This window comes from Maniola hyperantus, chromosome 10 (genome assembly GCF_902806685.2).
Source record: "Maniola hyperantus chromosome 10, iAphHyp1.2, whole genome shotgun sequence".
Classification (NCBI taxonomy): Eukaryota; Metazoa; Arthropoda; class Insecta; order Lepidoptera; family Nymphalidae; genus Maniola; species Maniola hyperantus.
In genome coordinates this window covers 14743440-14760197 of record NC_048545.1, presented here as the reverse complement: position 1 = coordinate 14760197, position 16758 = coordinate 14743440, and the positions used below count along the sequence as shown (strand labels likewise).

Sequence of the window (16758 nt, the reverse complement as noted above, 5' to 3'; positions counted from 1 at the left end):
CGGCATTCCGAACCAGTGGTAAATTAAAACTACCTGACTATTCATAAGCACTTTTAAGAAGTTTACATGAATAAAAAAACATTCTATTCTATTCTATTCTATTCGCATCCGCATCCGCAGATGCGGAACATCCGCATTAATTCAGACATCCGCATCAATTAGTGCGAAGCTTTTACGTTGCATATTTGCATAGTAACGACCTGCAAAGAAAGTGGCGCGTGCATCGCGCGTGTTTGCTAGTTGACATCTTCATATGCTAACTGACCAATCAAAAAGTGTACAACGGTACCCAACTGGGGTGTTACTTGCATCCGCAAATGCGGAACATTCGCATTTATTCAGATATGCGCATCCGGGGATGTTAAAATATTGGCATCCGCAACAACCCTGCTCTGTGGTACTGCTGGAATAAAAAAATGACCCTCGAGTGTGGTGTTGCAGGCGGGCGACGAACCACCCCGGAGCTGGGCGACCGGACCGAGGAGCGCGGCGACGGCTCGTACCGGGGACGCGCGCGCCCGCCGCGGCCCAACAGGCGAGTCGCTGCTTTGATTCATCATGATCAACCCATTACCGGCCCACTACTGAGCCGGCTCTCCTCTCGGAGTGAGAAGGGTTTAGGCCATAGTCTGCCACGCTGGCCCAATGCGGATTGGAAGACTTCACACACCTTTAGGAACATGAAGAACTCTCAGACATGCAGATTTCCTCACGGTGTTTTCCTTCACCGTTAAAGCAAGTGATATTTAATTAATTAAAGACGCGTGCCCGGAATCGAACCCCCGACCTCCGATTTGAAGGCGGACGTCCTAACCACTAGGCTACAACATCTTATGGAAAATATCATACATCTTATCTCAAAATTTCGAGTATTGATATCTTTTTCTTCTTCTCTCTAGATACGTAATAAGAAAAGGACAGGCAAACTTAATCTATACCTAGTACTAGTAGGTATAGATTACTACCTACTAATATTATAAAGAGATAAAGTTTATTTGTAGAAAGTAATCTCTCGAACTGCTGAACCGATTTTGAAAATTCTTTCACCAGTAGAAAGCTACATTCACTATGTCCTAATGAGATACTGCCCTATGATAGACCATGGCTTGTTATAATATTACATGTTGGTGTTGAATGTACAGATCGAGTGAGCGTCGTGGCGAAGAGAGGCGTGTGCCGCTAGAGAACGGGCGCGCGCATCCGCGGCCCCCGCGCGACAACCGCGACACTCGCGACAACCGCGACACTCGCGACAACCGCGACAGCCGGGACACGCGCGACAACCGCGACGCGCGGGACGCGGTGAGTACCTGTTGCTATTAGGCGTAGCGTAGACTGCGTGCGTCGGGTGTGTGCCTAAGAGGTCAAAGATCTTTGTCAGCCCTAGCACAGACTACGGCCTATTTGGGCTGCAAATTACAAACACCAGTCTCGGTTTTTATCTAGTGCTTTGGTCTATAAGTGCAGTGTAAAATGTTCATTAAAATAAAAACAAATAAGTGCATCAGTGCGGTCTGGTCTGCGTCCGTCTGTTTATAACTTCGTTATTTGTAATTTATTAAATTTATTACGTATATTTGTATAATATACATTTTTAAACGGGATAATACCTACAAAAATTACTCAATTATAATTACACTATAACGCTACTGAGGTTGTTAAGGTCCATTTTGTGTTGACACTCAAAGTCATCAATATCAACATCGGCCAAATGTTAGATCGCACACTAACACTATCCGTATACGATCAAGTTTGCATCGGATTTGAAGCGGCGTCCCGTAGATTTGTCTATCAGTTGGCTATACGTCGATTGGATGCCGCTTCAAGTCCGCTGCAAACTTGATGACCAGTGTAACGCTAAAGAGCTTGAACGTTTAAAGTTGTCAAGTGTAACGGCACGTGGTGGAATAAAACGGTTGTGTTGCAGAGCGGTCGGCGCCGCGAGGACCGGCGGAGGCAGACTGACGACGAGAGCTCGGTGCTCGACAGCCAGGACGTGTCCAGCGCCGACAGAGGTACCCACACACACACACACTGAGATTAGACCTCACTCGGAGCGCACTTTGACTTAGCTCAGACTTAAGATTGAGTTAAAACGAGACACATTTATGCGAGAGATATACATGTCTCGTTTTAACTCTGTCCCAAGTCTAAGCTAAGTCAGAGTGCGCTCTGTAGATCTCACCCATACTTACTGACTTTACTACAGACTTTCTGTTTCACGGTGTGCCTTGCTTGTACTAGTGAGTGCACTGATAAGCGTTAAAGGGCTCCCGAGACGATCAAGCGCGTAGGTTTTTGCTTGAGCCAAGCATTTTGACCGTTTACAAAGTTTGCTTGATGCTAATGAGTCAAAAGGTAACATGTTACGCTTACTGATGGTTAAAATTGTCAATTTGTAAGACGATATAGTGGTGATAATTGATTACGTACTTAAAACGAAAGCTACGAAGGTTCCAAACACGCCTAAGTCTGAGAAGAGCTCATAAGAAACGTGCTTGACAGTGATTGATGTGATTTTATATTTTTGCTTGACGCGGCGCGGCGTTCGGACAGTGTAGCGAGATACATGAGAAAAGTGCCGTTAGCTTGATCAAGCAAAACAAAACTACGTGCTTGACCGTCTTGGAAGCTCGTAACACATTAATGTGTGCCTAACGTAAACAGCCTAGTCGCTGATCGTTCCTCCCTGTGCTGGGGACAATGCACAGAGAAACTTTCAGATTTTATAAAATAACGAAGGTCTGGCCCTCACGGGCTCTGTCTCAATATGTTAATTCAAACATGTCTGTATAAACTAAAAATTCATGTGTTTGTTTATTCCTCAATTTAAATGCAAATATATCAAGTTTTCAAAAAAAAATATCTGAAAATATTACTGAATGTGCTAGTTAAATGTAGTTTGTAGTTGTTATCTTATTCTATGATAATATATTTTATGTTATTTAAGTATTTATTATGCGTTAATTATATATTTTTCTTTTTTGCTCCCTATTTATATACATTTTAATCAGTATCCTTATTATAAATGCGAAAGTGTGTTTCTTTGTTGGTTTGTTGGTCTGTCCTTCAATCACGTCGCAACGGATTGACGTGATTTTTTGCATGTATAGATAAAAACCTGGAGAGTGACGCGACATGGGCTACTTTTTATCCCGAAAATCTAAAGAGTTCCCACGGGATTTTTAAAAAGTATGGTGGTTTACCTTTAAAATAAGGACTTAAATCGTACTTTTGACATTTGACATTTGATTGACAGATTTGACAGATACAATTTGACACAAGTTAAAATAGCGCGTGACAAGTCGTTTTGTTCCCAATTTAATTATACATTAGTGGTATGTGCATATAGTAGTATAAAATCCAGGAGTATCATAATATTTTTCTCGCGTTGAGCTTAGGACTTATTCAGGCTATAATTTTTGAAGCGAAGCTTCTTAATGGACGTTTGGGATGGGGACCTGCAAGATAGTGAGTAGATCGAACGTTCGCGGCATCTCGATGCCCATGATAATAGTGAGCGAGATGGGTTTAGCTTCACTTCTGTCGTGTGTCCACGCGTGGGGTGGGTTGGGCAATGGTTTAGGTTAGGGTAGAGTAGTGGGGAGGGGTCGAATGATGACTGATGGTGTGCAGAGTCCGCGTCTTCGGAGGACGGGGGCGCCGTGGGAGACGCGCCCAACGCCCGGCGCCGGCGCCGGAGGCGGCAAGGTACACAGCACACGCATACATCATCATCATCAACCCATCACTGGCCCACTCCTGAGCACGAGTCTCCTCTCAGTTTTGCACGCTATACATTGCGGGCTTGAAAAATACTAAATCACTAAAACTACAAAATGAGACAAATAGTTATAGGTATTGGATTGTGTTTAGGTAGTATAACAATGACGCTAAGTTTTTGCTAGCGTTCTGGTTACACCCTGAGGTGGTGGCACCCTGAGAGGTGCATTTTCACGGCGCTTTAGACCTTCTGGACACTACTGAAAGCCATAAAGCAAATTAAGAAGAAGAAGAAGACCTTCTGGAGTTGGTTTTTCACTCGATGTCTGTTGGCGGTAAAAGACAAGGTCGTAACGCGTATGGACCGCGTATATAGTTCGCCTCTTACGCATTTCAGCGAGAACCTACTTGTTTACCTTTTAAGTAACCTAAGGAAAATTAAAGTACAGTATGTGGCAGAAAGTAATGTACATCGACCTTTAGAATGACATTTCGGCTTTGTAAAGCATTGTCACTGTCACTCATACCTACATGACGTTATGTCAGTCTCAACGATAGGGACAACGCTCTTCAAATTTGCTATCTCCTTCTAAAGGTCGACGTACAGTACACGACAGAAAATAATGTACATCGACCTTTAGAATGACATTTCGGCTTTGTAAAGCGTTGTCTTTGTCACTCGTACCTATATGACGTTTTGTCGGTCTCAACAATAGGGACAACGCTCTACAAATTTGCTATCTCCTAAAGGTTTATGTACATTACTTTCGGCCGCGTACTGTATATCTACTTTTATAATATTCATAACTTGTTTGATTGTCATACCTACATTTCTATCCTTTACTTACCATAAGGCTGCTTTACTTACGAATACAAGCTTGAATTCTAACTTATGTATCTTAGTTTGTAGAACAGTGATAAAGAATAATATATTAGGTACCTATATAGGTGTAAAATTTAACTTCTCACACGCCATTTTAACTTTTTGTGTCAAATTTCATGTCAAAAGTACGATTTTAGTTCCTATCTTAAAGGTGAACCGTACTTTTGACATGACAGTTGACCCAGACCCATAGAGTTAAAATGGCGGGTAAGAAGTCATTTTTACGGACTATATTATATTGCATGCCATCCAGTTTGACCCTCATACGATGTAAGATTTTCAGATTGAAAACTGTAGGATATAACGTGTATATAATATGGTATAATGATATGTCGGTAAAGCTAAGTTCACACAGCTATATGTTTCAGAATACTTGAATATTTTACCCTATACGATAGAATTATGATTAAAAGTTAAAACATAAAAATCCTATATGGGATATAATTGCTTAGTCGTACTAATTCGTTTGTACGCGACAGGTCGAAATTGCAATCAGGGCATGAGGCGGGGGGTGCCCCGCACACCCGCACGCCACCCGCAGTGACCCGCGCGGGGACTGTGTCGCGTACTGTCCTATCCTTTTTTCTTCAAATTGGGTATTTTCCTACTTTTGAATTTGATAAATATTATTACTTTACTATTAACTAGGATAAAAATAATGTACGTCATTATTCGTACGTCATTATTTTCGCTGAAAAAAATATTAAAACCCAACAAAGATTTACAAAGTTATAGGCATTTTAATTTTGGAATGGGAGGGTCTTCCATCCCTTTCTCGCAAAACAAAAATTTGTATGAAACCGCACGAAGCTACTATGGCATTAGTAAGGTGTGACGTCAAAATGCTATATCGCTATCTCTGTCTAATCAGAAATATTTAAATGCTTATAACTTTTTTGTCATTTGATAGATTTAATTAGTTTTTTCAGTTTACGTCATTATTTTTATCCTAGTTTAAGTTTAATAATAAAGTAATTAAAAAATGGAGTCAAATACCCAATTGTGAAGAGATGCAAATGGGCCCTTGTGAAATGAACACTTCCAGACCACAGAGTCTTGTAGTAGAAAATATATCTTTGTCTGAACGTAGCTGCCCTCCAGTTTGTTGCGCTCTAACAACGAGCTTTTCATTAACACCCCTTGAGATCTAATATAATAATGTTGTCTATCCATATCCAATCCATACTTCCATACCAATATTGTAAATGCTTATAACACAAGCTTTGATTGATATCAGTTTAAGTGTAACAAAACATTAACCAAATTCAATTCTATAGATTGTTTCTATTAGAAAAAATGATTCTACTATTGGAATAGAAGTGACTGTTTCACTTCTATTTGAATAATAAGAAGTGTATGTTGAAGTTTTATTTGGTTGAGTTTTGATACACTGACATTGATATCAACTAATCTCAGGTAGGACCTGCACTGTGAGGGTGAGATCTATAGAGCGTACTTTGACTTAGCTTAGACTTAAGACAGAGTTTAAACGAGACAGCTATATCTCTCACATAAATCTGTCTCGTTTTAACTCAATTTTAAGTCTGAGCGAAGTCAAAGTGTGCTTTATAGATTTCTGCCTTAGACTATAGTAGTGATTGTTTGCGTGTGGTTCGGCAGGTGGCGGGTGGAAGAACGGCGTGAGCGGCCCCGGCGCGCCCGCGGCCCCCGCGGCGGTGGCGCCCACGCCCGCAGCAGGCGCCGCGCCCGAGCCGCGCGCGCCCTCGGCCGCTACAGCGGGCGCGGCGCCCAAGCCGCGCCGCGACGCGCCCAAGCCCAAGGCCGAGCCGCTGCTCAACGGCACGGCGTAATGGCGCCGGCCGCGCCCCCCGGGCACTCCTACGTTACGTGCATGTACCGCGTCGCGCCCGGCCCAGAGCTCCGAGGCCGCGACGCGCCAGCCTAGACTTACTCGTATTATGCTTTTGTAAGATTCGTGATTTGTATTCCTGATTATTCGATATGAGAAATTACTCTCGTGTACGTCGCTCCCCGGACGATAGGACGGGCGCCGCCCCCGCCCCCGCCCCGCCCCGCGCCGCACCAAATAAACAACACTGTACATACTCGGAACGTATTTTATTTGTACAAACAGTCGCCCGCCCGCCCGCCCGCCCGCCGCGCGGCGAGGCGTCACATCGTCGAAGCGATACATTCGATTTATAAAAATACTATGACTAGTCGGGACGTTACATATACGACGACTAAATTATGACGAAATTGTCACATTCTCGGATGGGAGGTCGGGGGTACATTTATCGTGACACTCAGAATTAAAATATTAACGAGATATCGATTACAAATTATGTACCTACTCTATAAGATTTCACTTAGCCTATACGAAATTCGAGCTAATACAGTTCACGACTGCAGCGAACGGAACGTAAACTCCACTAGGCAGCGTTACGATATTTATTTACAAGAGATACCTACATCAGTCTAACGATACCGCGATATGCATTATTGCCGGGATATCACTTCACTGCGAGAACGGACATGCTCGTGGATTCCCTGACGGACGCGGCACCTCAGCGTATAGTTTGCGGGACGGATACCGGCGACCAATATGTTATCTGCCCGATCCGTCCGTCGCGACAGACGGCCGCGCCGCCCGACTCGGTTTGTATGTCCTCAGTTACCGCTCCGAGCGCGATATGGTTATGTTCAGTTGCGAGCGAGCGCGGCCGCGCGGCACGACACGACTCGTCAAATTATACGGTAAGGTGCCTTATTAAAAAATTGTATCGAAAACACCCAAAAAATGTATCAAGCGAATCCACTATTAGGTACGAATTGTAAATGCAACTAGTGTATTTTGATATGTTTCTACGGATACTTGTTTTGTTCAACATTTTTCATCTTTGATTAGATGTACGTGAGTTCGAATTTTGGACAATTTTGTAGGACGTTCATAGTTTGTAGGAACGGATTACGTTAACACCGGAGGTTCATTTATTCCAACTTCGAAACCAATAAACTTGACAGTTATGAATAATTACTGACGTTTTTTCTTTTAACACGTTATTTGTAATAAAAAAAGTAACAGTTGTGTTGTTTCTTTTGTTCTTTTAAGTAGAAATATGTCGCCTTTATTTATTTCTCTTTTTACATATAAAACCGTACTTTGATTTGTTTTAGAACTATTATATCTAATAAACTTTGGAACTGATGACACAATTCTTTGTTTTTCTGTAATTATGGGGAGTGCGGGTAGAACGCGCTACGAATATGTAGAGGTGGGAACTTTGCCACGGTTTTATATAAGGTACCTACAATGCATACATTTTGAGAACTCACTCGCCATATTTGCGTCATGTCAAAAGCATGGTTCACCCTTACATTAAGGACTAAAATGGTAATTTTTACAAGACAGTTGACACAGGAAATGTGGCAAGTTCTCAAAATGTACGCACAAGTATATAGTGCGCGCATAACAAGTATTCCAATCTGAAGTTGCAACAGCGGTTCTCGCAGGTCACACTTGGAATTAAATACACAAGCCCAGCTGAGAACTGTTTTTACAATATTTAATGATACGTCTCGTGTTCAGATCGAACTATTTGTTTTGCCCGCACTTTACACGAATAAATTTTCTTAGGGTCAATTCACACTAGCGCTGAGTCGAAGCGCATCGACGCGTCAATCTGAAACGTAACATTTGCAACGTAATGCACATATTCCTTTTGAGATAAAAAGAAGACGCGCGCATTCGACGAAATTCGTGCGTCTAAGCAAGAAAAACGCTGATTGGTGCCTGATATGGGAACCAACGTGATGAACGTTTTTGTTAGTCGGAATCGGAAAATGCACGAATACGCGCGAATTCACGTGAATACGCGCGTTTTCGTGAAACTTCACTTTAGTTGTGAAGAATTTGACGCTTCGATTCGCTTGGACTCAGAGCTAGTATAAATTGACCCCTATGCCCACTTGCACGATCCCCTCAATCCAGCATAGATGGAGCTTAGCTCACCATCACCGGTGGGATTCAGTGGGGTTTTTAATGATATTCATTTTAACAACTGTAACCTATGATATGTAATATTAGATTTAGTATATAGAAATAAAAATAATTTTATAAAATGCTTATCCATAATCTGTTATCCCACTCTAATCTACAACGAATACCATACCACCAATGATGCTTAGAAAATAAAAAATTACAGAAAGATCGCACGTAATTGTTATGATTAAAACTAACAACTTTTGTTCTACGACTTTATTTAACTCGATATTTTGTGAAATATAAAATATTCAATATTTTACATAAATTCTCTCCTTGTAACTACTCTGTAGGTTAAATCTATAGAGCGCACTCTGACTTTGCTTAGACTTAAGACAGTAAAAACGAGACAGATGTATATCTCTCACATAAATCTGTCTCGTTTTAACTCAATCTTAAGTCTGCGCAAAGTCCAAGTGCGCTCTATAGATCTCAGCGCGCCTCGGTCCCGAGTCTCGTGTATTTTCATTCACAGCATAGTGCCACTTTCAAATAGGCAAATTTTGAAAGTATACATCGACCATTAGAAAGAGAGCGGTTTTGAAAAGCATTGTCTCTTTCGTTGAGACCGACAAAACGTCAGGAGTGACAGGGATAACGCTCTACGAAGCCGAAATCTCTTTCTAACGGTCGATGTACAATATTTCCTGCCGGCTACTGTAACTTCTTTCCGCGGATAGGGTATAGACACTAGACTATAAAATAAAACAGACACGTATAAGTCCCGCAAATTGCTATTGCGGTGGAACCCATGTCTCATTAACACCGAAATTACGTCATTTTGACGTCAGCTGAAATAAAAATATACCATCAGCAGTCTAGTGCTGACGTCACTAAAATGGCGGCCACGCGCATTAGCAATTTGCGGGACTTATAGCAGAGTCTACCCGGGTATGCGCGGTTTGTCAAATCTATTCTTATACTATATTATGTACAACTACAGTACGCGGCCGAAAGTAATGTACATCGACCTTTAGAAGGATATAGCAGATTTGTAGAGCGCTGTCCCTGTCGTTGCCGACAAAACGTCATATAGGTGTGAGTGACAGAGACAATGCTCTACAAAGCCGAAATGGCCGCGTACTGTGGCGTGTTGCGTATCTACCCGCACGTATCTACTGGCTACAGTCCGTCAGTCACTACACGAAGGTGCCCAGCTGCGCGGGGCGCTCCGCGGCAACAATGAGGTGGTGGCATTAGAGCAGGCGGTGCCGGTCCTCGTGGCACGAGTCGCTGTCGTCGCTCTCGCTGTGCGAGCACGACGAGTCGCTCCAGTGCTGGAACTCCTCCTTGTGGTGCTCCAGCGCCATCAGCGAGGGGAACAGGCTGTCGCACGCGCTGCAGCTGGAACGATACCACATCACGACTTACTAATCGGATTGCTGACACTAAGTATAAGCGAAACAGACATTCGTGGAAAAATCTGAAAACCGTGAATTTGTGGTAACATCACACAAAAGAATTAAATTGTAGTCGAACTAATAATTAGTATTTTCAATTTTCTAAGTAAGATAACTGTAGGTATCAAGTCGGGTATCATATTATGAAAGGTCTTCACCTATGCATTCTAAAACAGATTTTTATCTATTTTTATGCATCATAGTTTTTGAATTATCGTGCAAAATGTAGAATATCACTAGTAGTAGTCGTCGTTGCGCGAGCCTGACTCGCACTTGGCCGGATTTTTTATTTTATTTTTGACCTTTTAGTTCCATCCGTGCCTCGGATAAGCCGTCATCGGTTCTTATGGTTCTGATTTTATTACTATCACTAACATCTGAAATTTATCATGATTGATTTGAGTTCCTCCCAAATTACATAGGCTACCTACAATAGATTTACGTAGATACACTGTTGTGTCTTACCCAAAATGCCTTTTTTTCTGTTGGTGATCACTGAGCTGACGCCGTGTGGGAAACGACCGGTCGCATACGTTGCATGTGAGTGCTTCATCTGGAACGGATATTGTATATTGTACTTATAACTATAGGACCTATATAGGTATAGTTCGCGACAGGTGATGAGGGGCGTCCCCCCGCCTCATACCCCGGTTGCCATGTCGACCAGTCGCGAACTATTGGTACCTTTAAATGCCTCCTGATGCTTGAACCTCAAGGTTTAATTCACAGGCTTTAGGCAAACAAACGTTCCTCCCAGTGTTGGGGACCCGGACAATACGCAGATAAACTTTCAACTTTTATAAAATAACGAAGCTCTGGCACGAGCTGGCTCTCTCTCTATTATAACATTTCAGTAAATAGATAACTAAATTACTGCCCACCTTAACTACGAACCCTATAGGATGTACATTTATTCACAAGTTCACGACGTACGAGGTTCTCGTCTGTACCCAACCATTTTCTTCGAAATTACTGGATCGGTTGCTAATATTTCCATTACCACAGCATGTTTTTAGACGTACAGTAGCCAGTAGGAAATATTGTACATCGACCTTTAGAAAGAGATTTCGGCTTCGTAGATCGTGGTATCTGTCACTCATACCTATGTGACGTTTTGTCGGTCTCAACAACAGAAACAACGCTCTAGGAAACGGCTCTTTTTCTAAAAAGGTCGATGAACAATATTTCGTGCCAGGTGTTGTATGCAACGGTTGTAGGCCACGAGGGTCTTCAATGGGTAACTTTTCACTAAGAATACTTTTAAATAAAGCTGCGATAGCCTAGTGGTAGGACGTCCGCCTTCTAATCGGAGGTCAGGGGTTCGATCCCGGGCACGCACCTCTAACTTTTCGGAGTTATATGCGTTTTAATTAATTAAATATCACTTGCTTTAACGGTGAAGGAAAACATCGTGAGAGAGAAAAACCTGCATGCTTGAGAGTTCTCCATAATGTTCTCAAAGGTGTGTGAAGTCTACCAATCCGCACAATGGCCAGCGTGGTAGACTATGACCAAAACCCTTCTCACTCTGAGAGGAGACCTGTGCTCTGTAGTGAGCCGGCGATTTGTTGATCATGATGATGATGATGATGACTTTTACATACATACATACTTTTAAATAACGACATTAAAAAGATGTTGAGATTTAAATATTTTATTACAAAATTAAATACCACAGAGTCTTTATTAACCCTAAATAGATAAAAATAGTAACATTCCACAGCAAAAATATGATATGGTAAAGTTTACAATAAGATTTTTTTTATAAAAAATAAAAGTATATAAGTTAGTATAGTTACATTACAGATTTCGATGATCTCAAAAGAGGAAATAGAAATCACGGCAAGATACGAGTAATAGAACCCTGAGTGAGGCTCTAATCTTACTGAAGGTAATTTAGAAGTTAAAAAAACTTTAAAAAGTTAGATCGCAAATTGCTATTGCGGTGAAACCATGTCTCATTAACATCGAAATGACGTCAACCGAAATAAAAATATACTATCAGCTCGAAACTTCAGTCTAGTGCTGACGTCACTAAAATGCCTGCCATGCGCATTAGCAATTTGCCTAATATATTGTACTGTACGCGACGGGTCGAGATGGCAATCGGGGTGGGTGCGGGTGTGCGAGGCGCCCCCGCTTCATACCCCGATTGCCATCTATTGCCCAGTATGCGCCACATTATCTTGATAATCAAGAATGCACGATGTCCGCTGCAACTCGCGCTGGCTCGTTGCCCTCAGGCGATACTTTAGCTTTCAACTTTCATGATGCAATAAGTTTGTAAAATAGTTTAGTAAATACGAAGATGTTATAATAGAAAATTGTGCGTTATATAGTGATAAAGTACATAGTTATTTAACGGTGTAAAGCTCGACAGAGACGGTTCGTGGTTTCGGTGCGGGTTGTGACTTGCGGGAGGGTGACAGCTACGTTTAATTATTCCTTGATTTTTACGTCAACTGTCACTCTCCCGCTACCGCTGCGCGATTGCGGTAGAATGGCAGCTACAATGTCACGATCGCAATCACCTCTAATTGGTTGACGCAGCACAAATTCAGTCAATCACAACAATTGAGATTGTAATAATGATTGATGGAGGTTTTACGAAATCGTACTAAAGCTCTCTATCTTACGAGCTATCTTAGTAAAACGATATACCTTTACGGCGATTACGCACTGCACCGTCATCCGAGTTCTATTTATCCGTGAGAATATCTACGACATATGTCATAAGCTACCATACAAAACAAAAAGGAACGTATTTTCACGGACTCGGGTCGGATGAGTGCGTAACCGCCGTTAGTAAGGAAAATAATAAATGATGAAGCCTTTAGGATCCACTCAAACATCCATGTGACGTAGATATGTCTAAATTCTGTGTTTCCATCGGCCCTTACAATTTCATTAAATGCATGAAAGTGTTTGATTAAGCTATAACATAATGCATTTAATTATTAACTATCATAAAATACATAATAATTATTTTAGAATCACTTATAGCTAATTAGACATAGTAGGCAATTTTTTCACAATAAATAATAATTTAAGTTTTTTTTACAAGTTACATCATTTTTAGTAATTTCCTGTAGTATTGTAGTATGGTGCAAGTACAATATAAATGTAATTACTTGTGTTATTTATTTTTATATAAACACCATAATTGCTTTTAACTTAAGTCATTTGTCTACATAAAATTGAGTCCCATTTTTTATATAAGAAAGAATCCTGCTGCGAGATAGCAATCACCTCTGGTTGGTTGACGCTCGCTCACTATTAACTTCAATGTACCTATTATTGCATAAGAATACCATAAATTCAGCCAATGTCAACAATTGCGATTGTAATGATGATTGATGTCGGTTTTACGAAATCGACCTGCTGGTTTTCATCATTCCTTGAAATCTTGAAATGAACAGCGCACGCACAGTCATCATCATCCAACAGACGGAAACGTTTAAGGTGCTTTGATAGATCCAGCCGCTAAAATTCAAATTTTAGTTAGTTTTTCGGAAATAGTAGACTAATCATACATCGAAGGCTTATGGTAATGAGTTTTGCGGGCATGACATTTATGCATCTACGTGTTTTTCCATTAAAACTTTGGTCAAAAATACTCATTTACTTCATATTTGTGCAAATCTGGGAAAATTCTGAAAATTATCTTTCAGGAACAAATATGAAGTAAATGAGTATTTTTGACCAAAGTTTTTATGGAAAAACATGTAGATGCATAAGTGTTATGCCCTTTAAGTGCGGAAACCAGCCCAGAATGAAGAAGTGTTGTGCCCGCAAAACTCATTATCATAAGCCTTCGATGTATGATTAGTCTACTATTTCCGAAAAACTAAATAAAATTTGAATTTTCGCGGCCAGATGTATCAAACCACCTTAAGTGCGTAAAACAGCCCAGAGTGAAGAAGAAGAAGAGTCATCATCGTCACCAACAGCAATTGGTTTACATTAGCCAGCCTTAAGTTATAAAATAGCTACCATCACAATTTACACTAAATGATGTCAAAAATAATGGCTTTTTAATGCAATCTTGTATCATAACAAGTCACATAATTATTTCAAGTCTGTTATTATTTTAATCTTCTATGAATATGTGCTATTGAGCATATAGGCTGAGAGGTAAAACGTGACAAGTCTATTTTTCTAATTTTTTTTAAATTATACTGATTTTTTAAAGAAAATTATATTTTTAATCAATCTAAAAATCAATTGCACTATTAATTGACTCGCATATCTTAAAATTAGTCACACCAGCAACATTTTTCGCTTTAATTAATTAATTTTATTTTTTAAGTAAACAAAATCGACAAACACCAATAAGAATTACGTAAAAAAAAACATACAGTCGAATAGAGAACCTCCTCCTTTTTTTGAAGTCGGTTAAAAAATTATCAATAAAACCACGAATTTACAATACTCTTTCTAAGTTAAAATAGTACAAATTCAAAGTTGCACTGAGTGCGGTCTTAGATTGCAGTTTATTAGACTTACGACTTTTTACCTCTTAGCCACAATAAATATAATATATAACATTACTTCCAATATTTCAAAAGTTATAGCCTAACATTAAAGAAAAAGAAAATATACAAAAAAAATCTTAAAAATAGTACAGGTGAGGTGACCACACATTAAAAAAATGTGTCTAATTTTCTGTTATATAGGCAAAGTATTAGATACTGAAGACTTGAACATGCTTCCAAAGACCCTCGCACCAGACGACCCTCCGGGAATGGAGCCCAGCATCATCCACATGAGGGCGAGGACTTGTGCAACTGCACAGATGATTGTCAGTGCGGTGCTCTGCAAGTGCAGTGCACAATACAGAGTTGCGACTAGAGTAAACCCATATAATACTGTTGTGATTGCTCGCTCCTTGGAAAACAATGACTTCATATGTGCCCAAGGTCCGTAGAGAAAACTAAAGCTGCAAAGAATAATATAACTCATTAGTTTTAATAGAGATGACTTGAGATATCTAATGGATTATTACTCGATAGTCAATATCTACAACTTTGTCTGCGTTGATTTAGTTTTAAAATGTCCAGTCTCTTTGGTTTTTTTTTTTAAATCTGAGGGGTAAAAATTATCCTATGTACAGCTTCATAAGCTAATGTAAGCTGTGATAGCCTAGTAGTTAGGGCGTCCGCCTTCTAGTCCGAGGTCGGGGGTTCGATCCTGGCACACACCTCTAACTTTTCGGAGTTATGTACGTTTTAAGAAATTAAATATCACTCTGAGACTGAGAGTTCTCCATAATGTTCTCAAAGGTGTGTGAAGTCTACCAATCCGCACATGGCCAGAGTGGTAGACTACGGCCAAAACCCTTCTCACATGCTTCTCTGCCTCTGTGAGGAGACCCGTACTCAGTAGTGAACCGGCGATGGGTTGACTATGATGATGATGGTGATGATGATGATGACAGCTTCATAAGCATTTTTTTCATTTATTCACAATTCTCAAAATCACAAAGCCCAAAAACATTCCCACTGAATGTTTATGGTCTAGAATCTAGATATAGCTCATCCAGAATCACTTGGTGCAGTACTTTGTTTAAGGTACGTCTACGAATCAGTGTCTACACAATACCCGCTTACAATTCATATAATGCCTCATAAACTGTGTAAGCACTCTATTAGTTACATGCTCTAAGAAGGGACCTTCAGCGAATTATAGCAAATTAAGCTTTTTGGTTCATTGTATATCATGCACTTCCGCAAAGTAACGCCTGCTTCAATACAACATTTATTTATCTAACTTACCTAAATATGAAAAAGACACTTCCCAACGTGAACAGAAGAGCAAATTTCCTGGCTTGTAAAAGTAGGAATGGTATGTATAAAAACGATAGGATGAAGCAGAGGATTCCCAGCGCCAAGCATGAGCCGAATCCCATAAACCTTTGTGTGCGACTCTGAAATATTCAAAATACATAAAGGTAACAATCGGTGACGGACATAGGCTTCTGGAAAATAATTCTGGAGTTCCCACAGGGTTTTTAAATACCTGTGAATCCAAGTTCATTTAGTATAACCATAAGTTGATACATATTATCTGCTTCTGACCTGCTCTGATGCACAAACGTAGCGTCCACTTAGGGAGACATATCATTTGTCCTGAGGATGTTACTTCAATTCCAGTCAAGAAGGTGCTGCTGTATTTGGCGGCCACAGGATTTGAAAAGGAAGTGTGAAGTGGAGGCAAACACAATAGATCGGAGACGGTCGCATTAATTCAGGGATATCAAGGAGCCCCAAAGAAGAAGATAACCATAAGTTTCTATAGAAAATTTACAGGTATCTGCCTGGGATTTGAACCCGAGACTCTTGGTTTGATTCAACAACTCATAACACCGAGGCTATTATGATTCACGACAAAAAACAGGATTGTACAAAATATGACACAGTTTTATACAAAACAAGCATCTTACTCACCAAGGTAAAGTATTCTTTCTGTACGTTCTCAAACCAAGTTCCGGTTGAGCTGGTACTGCTAGTGGGAGTTTCCTCATTGCTTCTAGAGAAAAAACTAGGAGTAGAAAATGGTAAACTAATTTTGTAACTCCGACGACTCTCGTTTTGTAGCAAGTATTCATCCAAATCCGACTTCAGGTTCGCCATTTTGCACTCTTGTTTGTGTATTTCGATAAATTTACGTTTTTTTCGCGAATCAAAATCGAGAAACTAATAAACTCAGTTTTTATTTGTCAAGAACAAAGTTTCGTCGACACAATTTTA

At 40.4% G+C, this 16758-nt stretch overlaps 2 protein-coding genes across 5 annotated transcripts in view; one reads left to right on the top strand and one right to left on the bottom strand.

Annotated features, from left to right (window-relative positions):
• Nucleotides 1-7783, top strand: part of Fmr1 (synaptic functional regulator FMR1) — a 20918-nt gene extending 13135 nt beyond the window's left edge. For 2 of the 4 annotated variants that reach the window (XM_069501538.1, XM_034973000.2), the window contains exons 11-15: nucleotides 442-535; nucleotides 1143-1302; nucleotides 1928-2015; nucleotides 3637-3711; nucleotides 6227-7783. In XM_069501538.1, coding sequence (XP_069357639.1) covers nucleotides 442-535; nucleotides 1143-1302; nucleotides 1928-2015; nucleotides 3637-3711; nucleotides 6227-6417 — 608 coding nt within the window. In that variant the 3' untranslated portion in view covers nucleotides 6418-7783. Of the gene's footprint in view, nucleotides 1-441; nucleotides 536-1142; nucleotides 1303-1927; nucleotides 2039-3636; nucleotides 3712-6226 lie in introns of those variants that run through there. The other 2 variants (XM_069501539.1, XM_069501540.1) reach the window with 2 other exon arrangements.
• Nucleotides 7503-16758, bottom strand: LOC117986047 (uncharacterized). Its single transcript, XM_034972863.2, has 6 exons — nucleotides 16456-16758; nucleotides 15784-15935; nucleotides 14729-14948; nucleotides 11522-11528; nucleotides 10475-10562; nucleotides 7503-9953 (listed from the first exon to the last, which is right to left on the bottom strand). Exons 1-6 carry the CDS (start codon nucleotides 16639-16641, stop codon nucleotides 9806-9808), a joined length of 801 nt encoding a protein of 266 aa, XP_034828754.2. The 5' UTR covers nucleotides 16642-16758; the 3' UTR covers nucleotides 7503-9805.

What these genes read in the sequence shown, in the direction of transcription:
- LOC117986047 (XM_034972863.2), bottom strand. Translation starts at nt 16,641, where the DNA reads ATGGCGAACCTGAAGTCGGATTTGGATGAATACTTGCTACAAAACGAG. An exon ending in AGAAAGAATACTTTACCTTG is followed by an intron (nt 15,936 to 16,455) that starts GTGAGTAAGATG and finishes TGAATATTTCAG; the next exon opens with AGTCGCACACAAAGGTTTAT. An exon ending in CAGAAAAAAAGGCATTTTGG is followed by an intron (nt 9,954 to 10,474) that starts GTAAGACACAAC and finishes GTATCGTTCCAG; the next exon opens with CTGCAGCGCGTGCGACAGCC.